The 24,919-nt window shown below is 42.5% G+C and overlaps 1 protein-coding gene across 1 annotated transcript in view; it reads right to left on the reverse strand.

Annotated features, from left to right (window-relative positions):
- The window catches only part of LOC147902775 (WD repeat and SOF domain-containing protein 1), a 75,424-nt gene extending 52,084 nt beyond the window's left edge, over nt 1-23,340 (reverse strand). The window contains exons 1-6 of the mRNA XM_087373779.1: nt 23,144-23,340; nt 21,003-21,079; nt 17,471-17,560; nt 17,258-17,369; nt 13,258-13,285; nt 5,494-5,592 (exon numbers count right to left, since the gene is read on the reverse strand). Of these exons, the coding sequence (XP_087229905.1) occupies nt 5,494-5,592; nt 13,258-13,285; nt 17,258-17,369; nt 17,471-17,560; nt 21,003-21,068 (395 nt within the window). The 5' untranslated portion in view covers nt 21,069-21,079; nt 23,144-23,340. The remainder of the gene's footprint in view (nt 1-5,493; nt 5,593-13,257; nt 13,286-17,257; nt 17,370-17,470; nt 17,561-21,002; nt 21,080-23,143) is intronic.
- Between the last annotated feature and the right edge of the window lie 1,579 nt (nt 23,341-24,919).

The following is a 24,919-nucleotide window of genomic DNA, read 5'->3' on the forward strand; positions in this document are numbered from 1 at the left end:
CTATGATTTGCTGGCACATCTATTCCCAGGTATTTGAATGTGTTTACTCTCTCGATTTCCTGCTCATTGTACATAATACTTGGGGTGTTTGCAGGCTGCTTAGTTTTTACTATCATCATTTTAGTTTTAGTGACATTTACCATGAGGCCGCTCTCTGCACAAAACTTGTGTAGAATGTGCATCATCCGCTGCATATTTTCTGCTGTGTATGAGAAAAAGACAACATCATCTGCATATAACAACAGTAGTACGGTGCATGCACAGATTTGGGGGCTCTCTAGTTGCTGCTCTTGCATCATTTCTTTGACCAACTCCTCCAATCTGTCAATACATAGTCCAAATAATGTTGGTGACAGAGGGCAACCTTGTTTAACCCCCATATTACTATGGAATGTAGTTGACAATCCGTTTCTACCTTTGAGTTGGCAAGTTACTCTCTCATATAATCTGAAGACTGCTATTTTCAAGTGATTTGGCACTCTTAAGTAGCCCATTCTATCCCACAAATTGTTTCTAGGCACTGTGTCAAATGCCTTCTTAAAATCTATGAAGCAACAATAGAGAGGCTTTCCTTGTAGCCGGCTCTCTTCCATTAGAACCCGTAATGTGACCTAGTGATCCACAGTGCTATGGTTTCTTCGAAAACCAGCTTGTCCAATGGCCCTCTTTCCATTCAGTTCTGCCCATAGACTAAGTTCTATCTCAACGATTGTGCTAAAGAGCTTGGCCATGGTGGATCCCACCATAATGGTTCTATAGTTGGAAAGCTGGTTACGATCCCCACCTTTATATATTGGTTTCACCCAATTTTCTTGCCACTCTGGGGGGAAACCATTAGCAATTGCATCATTAAGCAAAGAAACTAGGCAAATTCGTGTGTAGTCACCTGCCCATTTTAGTAGCTCAGCCTTTATATGCAATGTGTCATCTGCTTTTCCATTGGCCATTTTCTTCAGGCCCTCATTCACATCGTCCACACAGAAAATATGTGGGCCCTTGTAGTGAGCTATGTCTGTGGACATAGGTCAGGCATGTGGGTGGGTGTAGAGTTGCTTGGCATATTGGAGCATTTCTTCATCTGTGAAATCTCCCATGATTTCTTTTGATCTCTCTTTAGTTTGCCTCCACGTTCCTCTCGGGTTCTTAGCAAACTCAATGGCATCTTTCCACTCTCTGTCTAGCTGATATTTCCTCTTTTTTCTCCGAGTGAGTGCATGAAAGTGTTTTTCAGCCTCTTTACGTTGCATGTCATTTGGCATCTGTTTAATTTTCAGCCTGGCTTTTATGCATTCATCATCAAACCATTTGTTTTGTGGTAAGCCCTTCGTGCATACTCTCTTGATCTTTTTTTGACCCATGACTGTATGTGCAGCTGAGAGTAAAGTCTCTTTCATCTCGCTCCAGTTCAGCCTGCAAACCTCCTTAATAAGAGCATCGGTAGTGTCCACATACTTCTCCCTCTTGTCTATGTCCATACGAAAAGACCAATTCTTTGCTGCATGGACTGGAGTTTCTGCCAAATGGGGTATGTGCATTTTGAGATAAAGGGGAGTATGATCTGATTCTCGATACTTTGGGCCAATTATATAATCATGTACCAAATTTACTGCATCAAGTGAAATTAAAGCATAATCTACCACACTTGATCCTCCACTAGCTAGAAAGCATGTGGGAACTCTTGTATGTGGAAAGAGGTCTGATCCATTCAGCACAATCATATGAAGCCCATTCACTAGGCTTGTCAATGCCTCTCCATGTGCATTTACTTCCTTGTCCTCCGAGTGTCTGTGCCACTTGGGGTCTATCTCAATTTCTTTGACTTTGTCATATTCATGCCCTGTAAGTGACTGAAACTGGGTGTCCCCAATGCGTGCATTCATGTCTCCTAGAATCAATACTCTCCCCTTGGCATTGAATTCCACCAAATCTGAGCACAAGTCTCTGTATGGATCTGATGCATCTCTATCATAGCGTTGATAGTACGTCGACCCTAAGTGCGGTATGTAGCACCCAACTATGTAAAGTGGTAGGGGCTCTGCTTTCACCATGATCCAGATGAACCGTTTATGAGGGTCATCTTTGCATATGCTTATATTATCTCGTAAGTGTTCTTTGTATAGGCATGCAACTCCTCCTTGCCCTCTTGTACCGGTGTGTGTTTGGCATATTGAATGTGTTACATATCCATTGATTGGAGGTAGTCTGTGCGTATCCCTCTCCCATGTCTCTGCAAGAAAGACTACATCTGCATCCTCAAGCACATCATTAAGGCCTGCCCCCTTCTGCCAGGGGAAACCTCTGCAATTCCAAAACATTACTTTGATTTCCTTCTAGGTCCCATGAGCCGCGTATCCCTAGAGGGTGGTGTCCTCTTTTGCCTCTTGTCTCTTCTTGCGTGCTTCGTAGGATTGGCGTCTTTCGGCTTGTTGCTTGGGCGTTCTATCTTCAGTGATGAAGTAAGAGGTTCCTCGTAGGTATATCCTGCTGTTATCTAATATAATTGTTCTTTTCCTTGCATCCATCATTGTGCATACAATTGCCCGGTGGTAGTCTTTCTCTTCCTTTTTCTTGCTGACCCTGTGTGCTCCAAAAATAGTCACATCCTGCATAGCAAAATGCTCCTGAAAGAAATCTGTAATTTCCTTGGCTAGTGACAGGGGTGTTTCTGCACCCTTTTCTGTCATACCTCGTATGACTATATTTTGTGCTCTTTTCTCCCTTTCAATGCATTCTTTTGCATCTATCCCTTGCTCAATATGCACCTCTTTGTTACTAATTTCCTGATTGCTTCCATGCCCCTCTGTATTTGCACCCTTGGCTATCTCAACCCAAGTAACAGAATGCATCCCTTGCTGTTGTATGGTCTTATTTTCTTCCAAGTCATGTACTCTCTGTTGCAGGTTACCGATCATCTCAGCTTGCGTGCTCACAACTTTATCTAATTGAGCATTTTTATGCTCTAGATCTTGGCATTTTAATGCTAGACTCCTTAACTCTTGTTGCTGTTGCATCATTGCTGCCTGAATGGATGCTAGAAAATTCCAAAATTTTCCTTGTAATGGCATAAAAGGCGTTGCATTTCCATCTAAAGTGATAAGTGCCAATTCTTCCAAAGGAGGTGGCAACATTGATGATTTTTTTTCTTTTACTTCTTTTGATGCTTTCTGCACCTCAGTTTGTTGACGTACCATCGTTGCTTCAGTTCCTGCTCTTGGCATTGCCTTAATTGGTGTAGAGTGTGAGGAGAGCCCACTTCTAAGCTCTCTCCTATTGAGCTTTGCTTCAGCCAGGTCTGATCGTGTCAACCAATGATTTATGCTCTCATATAAACCGGGTGATGTAGTCTGTTGAACAGCAGCAGAAGAAAGCCCTTCGTCAAGTCTCACCAAAGCTCCGATGGTGCCTTTGGTAGATATGTCTCGAACAGGAGAGCAAAGAGATCGCGCGATGCGCGACAGAAAAAAGAAGCAGCAGTTATTGCAACTCGGCTGAAGAGTAGTGGGGACAAAGGGATCCTTACGGTCAACAGGGTTGAAGTTTTACCCCCCTTTCGAAGCTAATGGTGCCCTCAGATTTTGAAGAAAAACTGAGGAACTGTCTTGAAATTGTGACGCGACTGCCGCCCGCGGCAGACAACAGGAGCTACAGTTTAGGTGAACAAGCCGGAAGACTGGGGGCGTGAAGGGATCCTTACGGCCAACCGAGTTGCTTGAGCAAGAGAGAGAGAGAGAAGAGGGGGAAAAAAAAAGTCGAGGCTGCACTCCAAAAAAAACAAGAGAGAGAGAAAAAAAAAGTCGGGGCTGCAAGTGCGAGGGGGTGAGCGAGTGGTGAGCGGGGGGGCTGAGCGGAGGGGTGAGCGAGGGACTGAGCGGGGGGGCTGAGCGAGGGGCTGCGAGGGCTGAGCAGAGGGGTGAGAGGAGGGGTGCGAGGGGGTGAGCGGGGGGGCTGAGCGAGGGGGTGAGCGGGAAGGTTGAGGGAGGGGGTGAGCGGGGGCTGAGCGGAGGGGTGAGAGGAGGGGTGCGAGGGGGTGAGCGGGAGGGCTGCGGAGGGCTGAGAGAGAGAGGAGGGGTGAGCGGGGGGGCAGCGGAGGGGTGAGAGGAGGGGTGCGAGGGGGTGAGTTGGGGGGGGGGGGGGGGGCGCTGAGCGAGGGGGCTGAGCGAGAGGCTGCCTGGGCTGAGTGGAGGGGTGCGAGGGGGCTGAGCGTAGGGGTGCGAGAGGGGCAGAGGGCAAGAGAAGATGCATGAATGTTCCACTTAGTCTTTGAAAGACCGAAAGGTCTATGAGACTGAAAAAACCTGATACAATGAGCCGAACGGGTGGAGCCTCTAAGCGCGCATCCACAACCAAGACAAATACAGCATAACCATAGAGACACTAATACATAAGAATGTCTGAGCCCATAGAGAGCATGGAAACTGTTGCGTGGCATCACTGCAACAATCCTCTGAAGGCTGGCAGAGGAGATCATACGAGTGACAATTGAATTCAACATGCCGCATGATGAAGCTCATAGATGCCTTTGATGGGAAGGGAGGTGGGTGGAGTTAGAGAAGGATTTTTGTTTGGCAGATGCTTAGATGTTTTCATAGCCATGTCCAACTTTCTGCAAGCATTTGAATGTTCAAGCTTTTGGCATTTATAGATGTTTGACCGTAGCTATGCTGCCTCCTTCCAATATAAATCCAAAAACTCTGAGCTATGCAAGGCTCCAATTCACAACTAGTCGTCATAAATGCGAGAGACAGAACCATCAAATTTCAATAACCTTGTAATCTATTTTCAGAACCCATTTCTGAAGCTAAAAGGTCTTAATTCTGTGTATCTTGTCAAAACTTTGGGTGAATTGTTAGAGCAAGCCAATCTTATCAATAAAGGTTATGTATGGAGCTCCTGCAACTAAACAAAATCTGTCAAGTTAAACTTGGTGTCCACCCGTTGGATCCTCATGTTAATCGACTCAACAGACTAATATAGTTGGCATCCCGAAAGCTCTAATCTGATGAAAAGGTCACCAGATTATGCCATAGGATTAAAGATCAACTTAATTTCACAGACCGCATACTTAAGATGTTCAGACCATAATAGTTATTGGAAGGGTGCCACTGTGCAGAAGAACCCTGAGAGATTATCCAATCCAGTGACCACTGCAAATAGGCGTTTAAATGTTCCTTTAAATCATACATCAAACTGTGCAGAAGAACTCTCTGAGAAAAATTTAAGACCAGTGACCAGTTGTTGTTCACCTTATTAAAACATGCACAAATCTAGATATGGGAGTTGCATCAAGGACAAGCACAGGATTTTACCAGTATCATCACCTCTAATCACCTACACAGTATCTAAATGGGAAGCATGTTTCTAAGTAAAGTTCTTCCAGCCACCCCTATGAGATATTTTGCTACTACTTCTGTAGCATCGTTCTTCAAATAGCAGCAAATTTTCGTATCATTGTGTCACAGAAGGTATTTCAGAAAGGAGGAATAAAAAACTTACGTGCAGTCATCTCCACATGAAAGTAAGCGGTCACCTTCAGCAGATACAACCAACCCTCTGACACCTCCTCTATGGCCAAGAAATTGACGAACCGTTTGCCTACATACATACTCACCAATCAACAATCTCATCACCATATATCATTTAAATCATTATACTCTTGAAGCCAAAGTGAGTCAAAAATGTGTGTTCTAGTGTGTTCTAGTGTGAGTTCTAGTCTAGTGTGTCCTATGGATGCCACAAGTCATATTGGGAGTTATCCCATATGCATAGGTGTTCATATGTGTGTGTGTGCTCTTATATAAGAGCTGTACTTGTCTAGTGTCAAATCCAATCAAGTATCAAGCTACAAGCTCTTTGGTCTACATGTTCATTGCTCTAATCATTTCATTTCCATTTCATTATGTCTCCTTTTGAGTATCACTTGCTCTCTCCCTAGCCTACCCTCTCTCTCTCCCTCTCTCTACCATGTTCTTGTGCGGTAGCTACTTTGGGCACATGGGTTCTCTGCCCTTGCTATGCATAAAATAAATGAAATAATCTTTACTACTTTCTTGTTTGAGTCAAGGGTACTCTGCCCTAGGTTGTCCCCCAAAATGAATGCAAATAAATCATCTGTGTTGAGTCAAAGGTTCTCTGCCTTCATGGAGGGATTGCAGTGAACCTGTGGAGATTCAGGTTCGGGGCTGACCCTACATGTCCTTGATGCCACTCATCAGTTGAGTCAATGCAGCACTGCCTTTGGGAGTGCACTCAGGCGAGGACGATTTGGAAGGGTGTTGCTAGGATACTTTGCATTTTTCATAAAGCACCCTTCTTCATGACCTGAGGATCAGTTGCTTGGTTGTCACTCACTGGTTCACAGGCTTTCTTCAAGGGACATGACACAGACACAGCTTTTTTTATTCCACGAACCTTGTGGAGTGCTCCCTCCGGGATGTTCCATTCACTCCATTCAAAGCTCCCCAGGCTTCTGTAGACACATCTTGGGAGATTTTGGCTAGTATTACAGCATGGCATATTTGGAGAGCCAGATGTACAGAGGCTTTGAAGGACTCCCAGGTTCACCCTTCTCAGACTATGGCCAGCATCTGGGCAGATACTATACACACTTTGATGGCCATTTGGGCGAACATACAGGGAACCTCCAGGACTCTGCTACTGCTAGGAGAGTTGCTTTTCTCAAAATCTGGAAGGATTGTCCTTTCTTCTCTGACTCTCCTTCAGGGATGAGGTGGCATTTTCAGCCGCCACCTGAGATTTTTGTTTACTCACTTTGAGCTGTTTTTTCTCATGCTTGACATGATGTACTCCCGCACTTGAGCTTGCTCTGCGGTTTTTATTCATACTTAATGAAGTACTTTCTTGGAAAAAAAAAAAAAAAAGGTTCTCTGCCTTGGATAGTCCTCCTAAAAAGATGTATTTTCCTATTTTGTTTTGGTGTGTGGCTCCATGTCTCTCATTAGCTCCTGGAGCCAGGAGGGGATGTACTGTGGGAGCCCTATATTGGCTTTGATAGGTTTAGAGTGGGATGTATTGTGGGAGCCATGTATTGGCTTTGATTGGTCTCCTTATCAGGCATGGTCGTTCCAGAATGGTGGTGTATTCCTAGACCTATGAGCTGGTCATGTAGCCATGCTATAACGTGAGCCTCTGAGCATGTTGAGTCTCAAGCCATGAGAGTGCTTGGATCAACCTCTAAACACGCTCAGACTTTAGCCTCTGAGTTACATAGGGTGCACAGTTTGATGACCGTCATTGTCATGTTTTGTTCTTGGTTCCATTCCAGACCATCACTGTCATGTTCTGTTCTTGGTTCCATTCCAGTAGTCTCTCACCTCACCTTCATGGAGCGGTGTTGGAATATGAAGCCAAAGTGAGTCAAAAATGTGTATTCTAGTGTGTTCTAGTGTGAGTTCTAGTCTAGTGTGTCCTATGGATGCCACGTGTCATATTGGGAGTTATCCAATATGCATAGGTGTTCATATGTGTGTGTGTGCTCTTATATAAGAGCTGTACTTGTCTAGTGTCAAATCAATCAAGTATCAAGCTACAAGCTCTTTAGTCTACATGTGAGTACTCTCATTTTTGTTCATTGCTCTAGTCATTTCATTTCCATTTCATTATGTCTCCTTTTGAGTATCACTTCCTCTCTCCCTAGCCTACCCTCTCTCTCTCCCTCTCTCTACCATGTTCCTTCAGTTAACCCTCTTGGCGTAAGCCAAATCTCGTTGACCGAAGTCAACACTCTCTGACCAAAGTCAGCGCTATGGTTCTTTGGTTAACCGTAGTTAACCATCTTGGCCTAAGCCAAGTCTTCCTAACCGGAGATAGGCTTACTTAACCGAAGTTAAGTATCTTTGACAGTAGTCAATACTTTGACCAATAAAAGATAACTTTTTGAAAATAATTAAATGAACGAAAGACTCATTAATTATGATCAAATAAATGGTCAACTGAAACTTTGACTTTGGAGTATTTACAATTTGGTGACACTAGATGGCACAACAGATATTGTGGCCAAGCTAGCCACAAAAAAAGGTCTAAATATCATAGACCCATACTTGCAATGCAGGGTGTTACTTTGCAAGTTTGTGGTAATGGGACTTTTGCGTGGGCAAGAGCCTTGGAAGGATTTCTTTATTCAATGCATATAGGCATGTACCCCTCTTCAGGCAGAGACTCGGTGGGTAGCACCAAGTGGATTTTTACTTCAGCCCCCCTCAAGTCTCCTTCTTCTCCTCTTATGGCTGCCATTTTGAAAGCTTGGAGCAGCTTTCAAAATACTCTTCGGAGAATTCCCCAAGTTTCTTGCATAGGCAGCCTGTCATGTGGAATGACAACATACTTGATGAGCATGGCAGGCCGCTAGGCCATTCACATTATATGCAATGGTCGAGATGGGAGAGAGGCCTTGAATTCTCTGTAGGATCATAGAAATTTCTCAAAAAGATTTTGGACGACCGTAGAATGCTAGTAAGTCATCTCTGAGGAAGTGCAGGGAGGATTCAGCAAATTGATGCAGCCATTCAAGTGGACTGGATTGAGACGGATGATATGTCTATTTCTCGTTCCACTTGAAGTGCCACTGGCAGCTACATGAATATTCCTCGATGAAAGGGCAGACCATAAACCTTCCCTGATTGAGGGCCACACCTGACTGAATTGTAGTACAATAGCATCCTCAACTGGGAGGGTGCACTGCCGTGCAGCAAGATCTTGGAAGTATACCAACGTGGCCCATCGGTCCAAAGGAATGTCACCAAGGACTGGGAAAAATAAGAAATTCGATGTATGTCCTCCAAATCCCAGCCAAAGTACCCTTTGACAAGTGTGTAACTGGGATCCAACCAGACAATGGACTGCAAATCTTTGCGTCCTGCGCATAGTCTGTCTAGCAATCTCACAATCAATCATCTTCGGAGTCCATATCTCACTCCCATGTGAGCAAAAGCTACCTGAAGTGGAGTGAACAATGTGACCCTCTCTGGAAGCGACTATACAACCCAGATGCTCCTGTATCTCACCTGACTGTCTGCAGAAAACCGCAATCAGAGTTCAAGTCGAAGGTAACCCTCCTCTGTGGCACCTCATAATAAGTAAGGCTAAAAGGTAGGGGGTATATCTCTGTCAGCCAATATGTAGACAATCTTGGAAACACTCATTTGCTTAGACTCATCCCCTAAGACGGGAAGCTATGCTGAAGTGAGGGGCTGAATGGGAGCACTGATCCCTCTCCTGGCATAAGTGAGAAGAGGCTCAGAGGCATGAGACGTGATATAAGAGGGCATTGAGGGCTTAACCTATCGCACTAAATCTCTGTTTGGCGCTCTACTTAAGCAGGAGCATCGAGTCATTGCTTATAAAAGTAAGAAATTGGATGGTTAAAAGTTAATATTTGCCACTTAGGACAAGGAGATTTTAGCAATAATCTATGTGATTAAGATCATGTTTACAACAACTACTTTAAACTTTTTTTCCCCCAAAGAAAAGACTTGTATTAAGTATGAAAGAAACTCCAAGAGCAAAGCTCGACGAAGGAGTACATCATGCAAGGCATGCAAAAACAAATACCATAATAGGGCAAAATCAAGCTCATGTAAAAGAGGTAGAAAAAATCCAAGAGCATGCTGAAAGTGCAACTTACAATCTTACAAAGGACTTCGAGAGGAACAAGGAGCCACTCCACTCCCTAAGGAAGACAAACCTCCTAGTTGAGGCTGCTCGAGAAGACTTGGTATGCTCCCCCAAATGACCACCAAGGTATGTATCGTATCTGTCCAAATACTAGCCACTGTGTGTGCAAGGTGGACCTGGAAACCTCCAAGGCCTCGGTGCATCTCGATCTCCAAATATGCTGCGTTGCTATGCTCGCCGGAATCTCCCATGAAGGTCTATAAGGAAAGCCACAAACGTCATCCAAAGAGCATGACTCAACCAAATGCCGTCAAACCGAACACCCGAGGCACTCAAAAGAGAAAGCCAAGCTACTAAGCCCCACGTCATGAAGAAAGAGTGCATAAAGGTGCTCAATAAGCTAGCAATCCCTTTCCAAATGATCCTCACCTATCTGCAGTCCCATAAGCAATGTTGAATAGACTCACGAATACAAATAGGGTCTTCCCCGCACACGGACCTCTGTTGGTTCATTGCAAACCCTCCATGAATGGGGGAACAACAAATCAGTCTTTTCTTTTGGCTTTCAACTCCATGAATAGAAAGCCAAAAGAAAAAAGTGATTTTTCTATTCCGGCGGGATTTTCCAAAGTCTCTTCCAAAATGATTTCTGCAAGACAACAGAAATCTGAAAATTCTCCCAGTAAGAAGCTCTGGTGTGTTTCTAGCCTCTTGGCATTACTGACTATGTTACAAAAGAAGGGAAGGCTCTTCTCTCTATGTCCTGCATCAATCCATTCCCACTCCCTGGAGTTCCACTGCAAATACTTTATGGGGACACCTCCATAGAGCCAAATCCTTCATGAGCTCCATGGAATGTGATCTAGGTTAGGGTCTAGATACCATCTAAAGCCAAAACTCACGTCTCCACATGTCCTACAGCCATGATAGACTGAAATGAAAAATGCATAAGTATATCATCTGTATACCTAGATAACCTGCCCCAAAATAAACATCAAAAACCAAGGCATCCCCATCTGAGCCTCGTAACCCAATGACCTGAAGTGGGACCCCTAATCTCATAAAGGCCAAAAGCCAAATAGACCAAGACCAAAGCCTGTGACCTCCAAAAACCCAATCCAAGGGTGGTTGCATCAATCTATTAAATTCTCCTTTCACTTCCTCAAAGGTGACTTACTGATTGGCGTTTACGATCATTTGAAAGGGTTTTTACGCCCATGTAATAAGCTCGCCTCCTCCACACCAATAGTGCACGTGTCTTCTACACACAATGTCTGTTTTGCTATACGTCAAGATTCGCCCTTCTGTAACTTTCTCGTGCCAAGCTTCTTGGATGCAATCGGAGCACTAAGGAACGGCTTGCACTTCCGCACTTTAGCTTAGCTAGATGCCACCCTTTTTTAGTAAAGATCTCCATCTTTTTGCAGCTATATCTGGGCATTCTGTCATATGGAAGGACGGCGTTACACAACCTCCTATTCCTAAGAACGTTACCTCTTGAGGAAGAGGTTGAAACCAAGGCTCCGATACCAATGAAATCCGACCTGCATTGATTTTTCTTCAATTACTGAGGAACACAAGAGGAGCATGCATGCACACACAACGCAGCACTAGGGCCCGAGACAACACAGCTGGACCCCCCCAAGGTCGGGCTAGAGCACCTCGGGGAGTCGTGCCATACTCGCATGGATCATGTGAAACTTGGTCCGGTGAACACTAACCCCAAATATGTGTAAGATTGCACTATCTCCACAGGCTCGTCACGGTATGTGAAGCTCTAGCGACGGGACACTGCTCACAAGGTATTGAAGATCATAACCTTGGTTTTCTTGAGGTTAACTGTCAATTCTTTCTCTCTACAGAACATCTCCAAAGCCTCTAGATGTTTCTGCAGTCCCTCAACTGAGGATGATATGAGGACAATATCATCCTCGATAGCAAAATCTGCACCATCAGGTCAGCCAGAAGCGAACCCTGTCCAACGAGGCCATCGACAAAAGAAGTGATCTCATCGATATAGAGCCTGAAAAGAGTCGATGATAGGGGACAATCTGCCACACTTTGGCTAAGATATATGGGTCGGTACTAGAGAGGGAGATCAACAGCCAAGCGGGCACTTAGGCAGGCAAGTTTTCGGAGATAGCACTCCACCCTGGACCACATTTTCACCCTAAGGGCTATTATTGAGGAGGCGAAGTCGAGGCATCAGAAAGTCTACACTTGCTTCGTAGACTTTCGTAAGGCATTTGATATTGTCCCACGCTCTCACCTGATCAGGAGGTTACAGGAGTTGCAACTCCCAAAGATCATGATTTGGGGGGTCATGAGTCTGTATGAGTCCGTTAGAGGAAGGGTACATGCCCTAGGAGGCCTATCAAACTAGGTTGAGAGCACTATCGGAGTAAAACACAATCATAAGAGTGCAGTAGTTCCCAATGTCTATGGGATCACCTGCCTTGTGTATCAGTACTATGGTGGTGGTGCTCCAAGTAGGTGGGAAGCCATGGCAAATGGCATGGTTGAACAGCTATGCTAGGATAGGGATCAAGATCTCTTGCCCATGCGCAAAATGCTCAGTGCGTAGTCCCTCATGATCTGGTAATCTCCGATTATGAAGTCGGAGAAGGGCAACTCGTACATTCTACGCAATAAACAAATGACACGTAGTGGGTCCGAGCATGGGACATATCAGGTGGTGCCTAACTTGGGACATCATATAGAGAGCATGCATATGTATGCCAGACTGTTGGATCTGTGATGGGGATGGGCGACTTCCCCTCCGATAAGTGCCCCTGTCCCATAGTAGGGTCTCCTCCGCAAAAGGAGCTGATCACCTCATCCATTCTGTGCATGAAAAAAGCCCGCTTCTTACGCTGTGTCCCTCCGCGTGAGATCCGTTGTGCCTCTAGTGAAGTCAAGTGTCCTGGTGCTCACTCACATGTATCTAATTAGGATATTCTTTCTCAAACTGTGGATAAATTAAGCTGTTAACAGGTTTTTTAGAAAGAAACCTACTCAGCAGTCTTCCACAGCTGGAACGTATAGTTGGGAAATCCCCTAAAGTCACCAAAAAGTGTATTCTCCAAAGGCAGTACCCCTTTTGAACACTGCAATCAAGAACATATAAGTCCATCTCGTCAATTTAACAATGCTATGTAAATAAGCTTGTGCTTGAGTTACAAATCGAAAAAAATATCCTGCAATCTGCAGCAATCTGAGCACACCCTATGACAATTCTCTGAACTCTTGTCCTAGATCTAGTATAGCTTTCCCTATAGATGTTTTACATTTATCGCAAGGTAAGCTTTTTCCTAGTGTGCTTCATGGCAAGTAATATAAGTCATTCACAATAACCCTCTTAGAATAGCCTGCTTCTCACAATATTACTTCATCAGTCTCGCCCATTCTTATCAGTACACTTTAATAACCAGATTATCTAAACTAACACTTTAGCTAATAACCCTCTTAACATTCCTCGCTTCTAAGAAGATTCCTTTGTCAGTCCCCTAGATTCTTACTGCAGCATGTTGACAGCTAGGTCATCTAAATGGATGCAGTTGTATACTCGAAACTGGGTAAAGTACAAGCAAACAATAGCATGCAAGCTACAGACTTTTCTAAATATACCTGTAAGCAACGTCCCAAAGTCGAATTTCTGCAACAGTCACAGACAATAAGAATACAATTGTCAGATTCGAAGCATAAATGACAGGGTTAGAAATATGTGTTACATTAGCAGAAGACCAATTCTTAGAACATATGCTGCTTTGGACCTCCGAAAAAAATTTACATAGAAGTCACTCGTCGCCACTCAAGATACTCTTATTTGTATTAAAATTGCAAACCAAAACAAAGAAAATGATCCCAAAATCATAAAATTGTGTTCTAAAGGTTTTAACAAATGCTCGGTGCTCAATCTGAGGAATAAATTGACTGCCAATGACTTTTCTATCATTGTGGCACACAGAATTTGTACTGCAGAAATCAACTTTACAAATTTGATGGTACAAGTCACCCTTAGTAAGAATTAGTTTCATTGATCAATGTAGGAGGAAAACTTCTTTCCAAGCTGCATTGACAAGGCAAGTGGTTGAAACAAGAAGCTTGGAAAAATAGTATAAGCTCAGGCTCCTACTACGTGCTGGCGATGCATGTTATGAGTTTCAAAGAGAGGTACTCCAAACATTAAGCTTAGAAGAATAGAGTCAACGCGAATAAGTTTTTGCCATGCTTCATGGACAAGGACCAAACCATGTTTTGCCTTGCATCCTTGGAGAACGGCCGTTCTCTAGATTGGGTCCTCTCTGCCCATGTAAGTATGCAAGGGGAGTGTGCCTTCCATAACAATTGATGGATTATTTACATGTGATAATCAAGAACACAAATACTAAGATTCAAGGTTGGTACACATCATACCCATTAGGTGGAAAACAACTAGGTATTAAAAGGGAGACCCCCTCCCTTTTCCCTTTTCTTTATTTTTTTAAATTCACAACTCACCCACACGGCTTGCTTGAATCCTACCTACACATATTCAATAAGTGTACAACTATAACGATGGACACCCCCTCCCTTGTTATAGGAGTACCACATCTATTATTTTTATTCGGAGATACAAAATTGTGTTCAACAATGGACCTCTTAAAACCCTACAACACATAGAGTTCAACTTTAACCTGGAATGTGCCTACACATACTTTTTTATTTTTGGGTGAAATCCATGTATACTTATATTACAGAATGTGCCTACACACACACACACACACACTTTTTTTTTTTTTTTTGGGGGGGAGGGGGGGGTGAATTCCATGTATCTTTATATTAAAAAGAGGCTGCCCCCAAAGTGGGGATCAGCCAATACAAGATCAGAAAATTTCATTGTAGGACAAGTAGACAGTGTAATCTATCTGACGAACAGACAGGAAATCCTAAAAGGATTGCTTTAGTGACAACCGGAAATAGTAGAACATGGAAGAAGTAGGTCCTCGAAAGACTCTGTGGTTCCTGTATCTCCACAAAGTCCAAAGTGCCCAATATCGAACCCACAAGAACACACACACACACACACACACACACACACATATTTCCACAGAGTCCAAAGTGCCCAATATCAAACCCGCAAGAAAACACACACACACTTTTTTTTGAGGGGTGAAGTCTATTCATATTTATTACAGAATGCAGTCCCCAGAAAGGAAACATGCAATTACAACACCAAAGATGGCAATATAACAAAGTTGTTGGAAAAGTCACCTCCCTATTTGTAAGCCCCTATATGAGGAGCGCGTGGGGGAGGTAGACTTAAGGTTATGGCTACCACATGGGCAGCTTATTGGCTTAGAGAGAAAAGCATAGAGAAGGGGCTGCCACATGGGCAGCAAACAGGCTGCCATGTGGGCAGCACAACAGAGAACTTACCTAACAGTGTGGAGCCAGCATGGTGGATTGCAACAAGCCGGGGTAGACACATGGCAGTACGGCTCAGATTGGAGCAGGTCTGCACAGGTTTAGAGGTGTGGAACCGTACACCTACGTGGCAGGATATGTCAGCAATAGTATGGGACTATATGCAGCAGTCAGGAGCAAGATTGTGCAGATGTACCAGCAGATCTGGGGGCAAGAACAGTATGGAATTTTGGCAAGTGCAGTATGGACCTGTTGCAGAGGTTGTACGGACCTGCAACAATGAATCAAGGGGATGGAGAAGGTCAAATCAGAGACAAGGCGCATGCAGCAGGGTTGCGCCCATCTGAAGCAGGTGTATGGCCTGCAAGAAGACCCCGATTGGAGCTGGTATGGGTCTGGACCAGGCTGCAGGCCACGTAGCCACTCGGTTGACATAGAGGACTGGTTGGGCTGGTCAAAGCCAGCCAACCAAGTGGGTTGGGGCAGACCAGCCAGTCGGCCATTGGGCTGATTGGGTTAGCCACTTTGAGGCAGCAAGTCAGCCAGTTTTGGGGGGCCTCTAGGCCTGTATAAGGAGAGCCATTTGGGCACATAAGGCATCCATCGTAAGCAGCCTTCAGGAGCAGACTGGAGCACCAGAGCAGCAAGGCTTGGGCCTACATCCAGAAGGACCAAGGGAGCTGTGTTCTATAGACAGAGCTCAAGGAAGGGTTGCACCCTTGGCTGTCTTCCAAGGTAGCAAGGTACAGGGATCAAGAAATCCATTGAAGCAGCAGTTAGTGAGCCAATGGGAGCAGTACACAGCCAGCCACAGGTGGCAAGGACCACAAACATTGTTCAAAATATAAACATAACGATTAAGAATGTAAACTTTATTAGCTTATGCTATGAACTGCAGACATACAAAAGAAGAGAGGAGCAGGAAGAGATACTAGAAGCTCGGTCCTGCAATACACCTCTGAGCTCTAGAGTTCAAACATGGTTGAAAAATAGAGAGTAACAATTAGATGGCAAAAGCATGTATCAAAACAGCAAAGTCTTTCCATTTTAGGAACATAACTGAAATACACCAAGATACCTACGTCTCTAAACCTGACAAAGTACACTCCAAAATAGTATCTCATACAAGCCACCATGGGCTGATGCAAGGGCTCACTAGGGCCCTTGCTGAGTGCTACACTAAGAACCTCGAAAACTAAAACTCAAAAAATCATGAGAGAAAACAAGAGATGTTTGTTGAGATATGGTGCCATGAGCACATAAATTAGAGGCTAAGGTATGGTGTAGAAAGAATTAAAGCAGCCACCCAAGGATGTGGACTACATGATGTGAAGATGTGGATCAAGGATATCCACAAGGAGAAATATGGATGAGAGGATCCCACATGTGATGACTATTCTAAGGGCACTCTCTATATAAGAGGTCTATCATGTATTGTTAAGAGGCCTATCATATATTGTTGAATAGAGAAATACACATACACTCAAGATTCTGTTTATGAGTCCAAGCTAATCTATCTTGGAACCTAATTGACTTGAGGTACATGTCATGAGTACTCTCTTCATCATGTTTCCACGTAAGTTCCATCCATCTTAGAGCGCTCCATAGATCCTGAGGCACGCATGTTTTGAGAATTTTATCAACTGTGATCTTGGTGCCTCGGCAATCTCCGATGGGATATGAGGATATCATGTAGCTCCCTCTATATGGTCGTCTTTCACTATGATGGGGAGTGTGGCCTCTGTGATCTCTGTATCCAATAGGCCATCTCAAGAGTGATACTCTGACGGTCCCCTTTAAGTAGAGCTGGGAGCAGGGAGGTGTATTTGTGGGACCAAGCTTGCAGCATGTCTCCATGCTACTCTCTTCCATGCATTTGCTACAACTTCTTGGGACGCCTTCCTCCTTTAAGATTCATGGCTCTAAATTCACCTGGTACTAGGGCAGGATCAAGCAGCTTCCTTTCCTTTCCTATGTATGCTATTCTTATTTCCATACTGAACATGTGCAAGGGCACCTTTTGGTTCCCTACATAGCAATTTTATGGGTTCCACTTGCGACCTTACCCACATTAGAAGTCTAGAACAATGATAGTCATAACTGCACATACCCAAGCTGCCACATCATACATTTGGAACACGTCTGGTAACTTGATAATAGCATAACAAAAAACATTTGATTCTTGACCTTATGTTCACTATTACATGGTAGCAAAACTCACCTCCATCCATGGACCCTGAGATTAGGCAATTCAGGCTTCGAGGATTTTTTGCCATAGAAGAGACAGCATCGATATGTCCATTCAAAGCCCCCATAAATGGCTTAGCAAAAACCTAAAGTTTCAAGAATCAAAAGTTCTGTTAATTGGTCTGACGAAAATCAAAGAAAACTATAATATGCAGGGCAGTCTTTTTAGAGAAATAATCAAGTGTACCTTGTCCAATTTTGCAGCATTCAATGCCCGGGTGTATTCATGCGCTCTTTCATGAGGATGAAGACTAGGATCCAGATTCTTGAAGACTTTCTGTCCTCCAGCAATAACAAATATAAGATGTGAGAAAGTTATAGTTTTGTAATGCCACCAAAATTGAAAGAAAAAACGGTGGAGGCCTTACAAACTGTAGGGCCCTTCACACACATTCATAGGAGACATCGAATACACACAAGCAGAACGAAATTCACAATCTCTAGCTACAAGCTCTTATAAAGATAAGATGCGCACAAAGTGAACTGCACACACAATGAACCATATAAGAAAATTCCTAACATAAGGAGGTGAGGGTGGTGAGGCAGAAGTTGGAACCTACTTAGGCTTCATGAAGAAGCTAGGGTTTCAGTCTCTCCATGGGGCAATAACATACGAAGTGCCATATTAAATCACAGGTACACTAAAAAAAAAAAGGCCTCACATGATTTGCTGCCCTCGAGTGTGTGTTAAGACCCAGGGTCATAGCATGAGCTGCAGTTAATGGTGGAGTTCCAAACGATGGACCCTTTAAAACAGCGGAAGAATATGCCCAGGAATCACACAATGCATAGTCAAAACTCAGTCCACACAAGTGTAACTTAAGTAAAGCACATGCATCTAGATAAATAGACAGCCATGTAGACAACCAATAGAATATTTATTATGTTCCCTCTAGAGAGAACCGTATACAGTACACCCTGCTCAATGTGTGCCAAGTGGACATCTTGCTACTGCTCTACCTTGCACCAAACAGAGGGCTTCACCTGCTGTCCTACTACCTTCCTTCAGGGCATGGCCCAACAATGACCTTCAGTGTCCTCCACAAGAATCTTCAGGGCATGACTCTGCTGCTCCTATGTTTGCACTCCTTGCTCTTCTCCCTGCTGGAGATCTGCAGACATGAGTGCCACACTATACGCAGACTGTTAGGCCTCCTTGCTGCTCTCAACCAATGATGACGCACACATTGAGTACCAGGACCCCCAATGGGGACCGTTTAACCACTAGGATGCACATTTTAGTTTGGTGAATCTGGAAGTTTGCCATGTGACAACTGTGGAAGCATACTTGTATGACAACAGAAGTATCTGGTCCCAAGAGTCAAAGTGCACACCTGAAGCCCCTCTCTCTTAGGCTAAATTTAAAGCTAAATTCGCAAAGCAATTTTCAAAAGAGCTTGATGAGTTTGAGAATTTTGCAAACCCAAAGGACTTGCAATGCTAGGAAAAGGATTGGAAGCGTATACAATGAATTAATCTCATTGCAATGCAATTTTCCTTCCTTTTTTGACCAGTTATGAAGATTATTATACTTACCGTGGTCTCCCATGAGATTATCAGGACAAGGTACACCGAAATAAATTTACTTCACTGGAGGATGTAGTTTGTTTTGTGAAAACCTATGATGATACCATCACCTCGCAAGGCAACAAAGGTGCACCTCGTGGATTGCCAAATGGCAATTTAAAAGGCCATTGCCAAAAGAATAATAATCGAGCAAAGAGGCCATGCACGAATACAACTCCTAATGCAAGTTCTCTCTACTTCAAGTGTGACAGGTCATATCGCAAATATCTACCACTGTGGCACCGAAGAAGAACAATGAATGGAGAAAGTAAAATAGTGCATGTAGCAATGTTGACTTGCTTACTTCTGGTATGATCTGTGATAGTGTGACTTGTTCACATTGACGTTTATCAACTATCTCTCAAGCAAGAATTGAACCTGCCTATGGTGCTCTTATGTGGTGAAGTTCACCCAGGGTGATTTCAAGGTGTGTGAAAGTGCCAGTGGCTGATGGACAGCATAGATGTATTGCTTGGCCGAAGGTGGTTTCTTACATGTGGACTATGTAGGCCACACCATTACTTTTTGTATGTAGGTCAGGCTAGTACTCTGGTGGTTGATCTCAATGGCCCTATGGCCAATTTTTTAGTCCAAAGTTTGATGATAAAACAAGCAACTATGATGCTTCTCCATCTTCTTCTTTTGTAATCTTATAGAAGTTGATCTGATGTTTAGTAAGCTTGATTCCATTGCTCATGTTTATTACAATGTCATAGTCAAGCTATAGCCAACGCACAATTTTCAGTTAAATCGTGTACTAAACTTAGAATTCAAATAGCCATTAAACAAAGATATACAATAACACACATACAGTTCAAAATTTCACACAAGGGATAGGGTAGAGAAAAGGAAAGACACTGGCACCCGCAAGGATGTGAATGAGGTACAACCCCTACTTGGGCCAATCCCAGGTATATTTCTTTATTCCAATGATGAAGACTTTAATTACAATAGTAATTTGAATCCTTGGTCAGAACCCAAGGCAAACTAGCTTGGCCTTTTCCCTTCCTATCTTACTCAATATGGCTCAAACTTCAAAACCATCTAAGGTATCATTCTTTAAGCTCTTGTTATGTCCTTGGAGGCTCATATAAATGGCGTTTCTAGACCCAAACTTCAACTTGCCAATCAATTAATATTCTTCCAAAAGTACTGGTGCGAATCTCAATAGCAAATGCAATTAAAACACAAAGGGATTGTATGAATGTGAACTCTATGACTATGTATTCAAAACAGTGACTTACCTAGCTCGAATTTTGTAAGAGAAGCAACGAGGTATACATAGTCCAACCTAAAACTAAGGCAACTAAAAGTCACCTTTACAAATCAAATGACTTAAACATTACAAATTTAATGAGTCACACATAATAAGATTGGCAAATCTAAAATGGCCCCTACGATAGATTGCAAGTTTTAACAAGTCTTTCTCTATCTCTATTGCAGTAGTATGAAACCTACAACAATCTATGTTGCTAAATGCATAGCTTATTTACGTTCTTGCGTACATACTGTACATGAGTGTATCCCAAGTCTGTGTTGTTGAATCTCTAAAAGGAAACAAATAAATAGTAGTCTGTGTTATTTAATGCATAGCATGTCTAAGGCTGACAAATACCTTTGGGAATAGTTTCTAAGGACAGCTTTCATCTTCTAAAGTATAAGTTGACACAAACAACAAAGCATAATATAGGCGGTAACGCTCCAAGTATGGATGACCTAGGTATCACGCATACACAAACCAAAAGCCGGTACAAAGGGCACCCCAATGCATGAGGGGCATAAGGAGGGAAAACAAGAAAACTCCACCACAAGCAAATAGTTAACAAAGATAAACGGACCTATGGAAAGGGCGTAGAATGCCAACAAGTGGTGCCTCTTGATGCCAATGTTTTTGTCCCAATAACCTATGCGCCCACTCTAAGAATATGCTCATTGAAACTTGTGCATGTGGATACTTATGCATGATTGTACGTGCATATATACATGCATGCATGTCTGTGAAAACAGCCAAGCATAGGAAGAGACTATACATGTACATAGTTCTCTACACCATTCACTAGAGCACCCAAATGTTTACTTGTAAGATTTGTCAATTTCAATCAAAAAAATACATTTTTTATAAAAGCAATCAAGAGAACAAACACATGAATTACTTGGAGATCTTGCCGGCGTTCACGAGTACATTCCTCCTCCGATCGAGAAATAATTTTAACCTTCATGTTTGAGAGATCTACAAATTCACATCAAAAGGAGCAAAGTCAAAAACCAAAAATGTCATTAAATTGTACTATTTGTTTTTTACTTAGAGGATGAGTTTGGGCACCTTCCTAAATTCATGTAGAAATACATCTTTTGCAATATTAGCAAATATCTAAAATTTCACCTTGAGGAGTCTTCATAATAATTATTTCTATTTGTAGTGGTGCACTGCCATATCAACTATCTTTTCTTTTGCCTAGAAGGGAGGAGGAGAAGAATTTTTTAACGTCAGGCCACAAGGCAAGGCCCTCACGGGGTCATCAGACGTATCCTGGGGATCGAACCCAAACACACCCAACAACAATAGTCACTCCCATAACCAATAAGTCTGTAGAGATGGGCATTTAGAACATACTAAAACAAAATATTATTGTCTTCATTCACACTTGTAGATTGATGTGGGATACTTTTTTATTAGCCTTTGAGTATAGTGCTAGCCTTCGAGTCTGCCCTTCATCTCTAGAATGCTGACAAATATAGATGGACGCTCCTATGTGTGTGAAATGGATGTCTGTGAGAGCATATGTTTATACTATGATCTACAACCACCACTAGCCTCAATACTCACTAGACGTCAAGGGGATTGCTAAGAGACAGCCTAAGCAAAACCAAAGAAAGATCTTTGAACTAAAGGCAAGTACACAAATAGATCCAGCTACATGTGACTAGTGCACAAGAAACTCTCTCAAGGACACTCAGGTCTAAGACAATGAACAACTATAAAGGACAAGCAAGATAACTCAATCATGCCAAAATAGAAGCCCTGCCACCCAATGCCACCCCTGGCAAAGTTTGCATTCCCCACTCAACTTAATTTTGGACAAGTATGACAAGAAAAAAAAATCGCTAGTAATCTTGTCTTGGCTCAACCAGTTTCAGAGTTACTTTTCAATTGTATAGACGCAGGACCACAAAAGCGCAGCCTTGCTTCCATGCACTCAACAACAGAAGCCATCAATTGTTGGCAAACGTGGCACCCAGAGCCCAACGCTAGACATAGTTGACTATGATTGGGAATTTATCAAGGACATCCAAGCTCCATTTTGCCACCATAGTACATGGACCGTCTTCACACCCAGTTCCTTAAATTCACACCAAGGGCCATAGATTCAGCCAACCAATACGCAAATTGTGTCATTCGAGTGGCTATACAATTACAGATACCACAAATCAGCAAGTTTCTCCATGGCCTCTGTTTAGATATCTAATGGTATGTTCAGCGCTTCAAGCTGAAGCTGTACCACAAAGGCCCTCTCAACAAGAAGCATCACAAGACCCCCAAACCAAGGGTGTTTAAAGGCCAATAGCACTTGAAATAGCAAGCCTCTAGCAAATGGTAAGTATGGGGGCTTTTCCAACACAAAGAAGCAGAGACACGGCCAGAGCCATGAGCAAGGCCATGATAAGCAACGTCGTCCCCATTTGTATCCACCAACTAATGCAGCCATCATAGCCTCCCTTCCATCAAGATCTGGCAAAACACCAAGAGCAAACTCGGTAGTCTCATAAATGGCAAAAACTCAGCATATATCTGAACATGCTGCAAGGATATTTTTCTGACGGAAATCAAACGGCCCTTGACTTTGCTGCAGTTGATGTGGCTCTTCTGACTTGTCTGTGTGTTACGGAATCCTGTGAAGCTTATGGCGGCTGGAAGCGCAATGTCCCTTCCATAAGCTCTCCAAACTTGTGACTCAATCTAGGCAGGGTTCAGGTCATTTAGGTTCAACCCTATAATTTTTCTCGTTAATCTACTGTCATAGGATGAATCTCAATAACATGCATTGTCATATCATATTACTTCATCTCCTCATAAGAGTGGAAATGTTGCCCAGACTTTTTGAAAGTATCCCAAAAATCGTACACGAGATTTCGTTACGGTCCCAAATTGCATGCATACTTGTTCAAAACGAGCTGCAGGCTTGCCTTGAAGCCATCACCAATATCTAGGATAAGATGGTGAAAAAGAAATCAAGAAAACAACTACGATACAAAAGCTCAAACGAATAGTTTTTCATGCGATCTCGTAGCCAACCTGTCTCCAAGCAAGGCCTGCAGCTACCAAGTGACAGCAACTGTGCTCGTTGTTTCCGAAGACATTCCAAGTGATGAAACTAAGATATACAAAGTCTTATACAGTAACATCTATGATATAGCGAGTCTTACATTCAATATACGTGGATGATATTGAGCTACAAAAACTTTTATCAATAACGTACTTAACATTGATTTTCACAGTTCTATGCAAGTGCTAAACCATTTTCATGAGTCAACTCCAATATGCCGACAATTTGTTGAAATATCAAAATTTGAAACTCAAATGAAAGGCACTAGGGATATCACTAATGTATAAAAATATTGTTCTTTAAGACAAATGGGAATATGTTGACAATTTCATTCCAAGAGTAATATGTGATCCTAAAATTAACCCTTCCTTTATAAAATAATGATTAGATCGAGACAAAAAGGATAACTATGCCTACATTTGACCAAACAGAATGTGCAAGATGTAATGCTTGGATAACTCAAGATAGTCAAAGCACCCAAGGAAACATGGGGCATGTTTGCAACATTGTATGTGCTAAAGAATACTTTCAAGATCTCGACACTGAAAACTCAAATCAATCAAAGCTTTTGGCATGGTGGAATTAGGCATGCACATGTGCTAAGAGTCAATGATATCATCAATCAAATTTTAACTAGACGATAATCTATGAATTCAATTGAGTTTACTTTCAATGACTTGGTGAAGTTTATGAGAATCGAATAAAACTTACAGCCATTCAAAAATAGGGATCAATACTCAAAGAACTATAATAAGTCTTGTTAAATAACGAGATGAGAACTTAAGTAAGCTCCAAGCAAGTTAAGTTAAAAGGATTAAGTGAACATAGCGTTTGCAACATCAGGTAGAGGTAGAGGCAAAATAGGTGATCCGAGTATAGGTGGTGGACAACAACAAGAGAAGAATCAATAATAACATCACATAATTCAAGCATAGAAAATTACTAAAATAGTGGCAATTCGTCACATAAAGTAAATTTCCAAGGACAAAAACTTCTCAAGAAATAAAAATTAATCAAAGATTCGATTCTATTCTAATGCAATGTTTTTCTTGATTTTAGGCATTATGAAAGAGATTGCATGAATAACAATATAATCAATTAGGACAATGCACCAACATCAAGGAACTAGAGGAAAAAGGTGACTATCATGTCTGACGTAGTCACAGGCTTATGTAAATCATAAAGATTAAAACTATGGCAATAACACTAAATACAGCATGTAGATTGATCCAATAATGTAATCCATCATGTAGACAATACACCAAATCTAATTCCAAGAAAAGGAACAATTTTTATGGATCATATTTCAACGAGAACAAATTTTCAAGTAATAAAGGAATGATACATTATGTTCTACTCCACACCTCAGCAAGAAGTCGCTGCCCAAGGACAAATGATACAAAAGTACTATAGAGTATGCTTTGATGGTGATCAATGTATGATAAGACATAAATCCAAAGAATGTCAACTAGTGGGAAAAGCAATCAAACAAAACCATAACATTGGTTCCGAATTTGCTTGCGATGTTGGTTTGGCACTCAAGTACACAAATGGTTGCAGAATCATTTGTAAATGGGATGGTAGAGCATCGTGCACTTTTGGAGCTATGGCACAAGAAGTGTGGTTATGTGAATTCAAATTTGACCCAATCGAAAAATCAGAATATGGTCATTGGCATTCCAAAATAATTGGTAATGTTTACAATCTTTTCCCAATCCTAATTGGGGAGATTCTTGTCATTGAGC

Source organism: Dipteris shenzhenensis, chromosome 4 (assembly GCF_047967505.1).
Source record: "Dipteris shenzhenensis isolate YYH24624 ecotype China chromosome 4, Dip_SZ_1.0, whole genome shotgun sequence".
Taxonomy (NCBI): Eukaryota; Viridiplantae; Streptophyta; class Polypodiopsida; order Gleicheniales; family Dipteridaceae; genus Dipteris; species Dipteris shenzhenensis.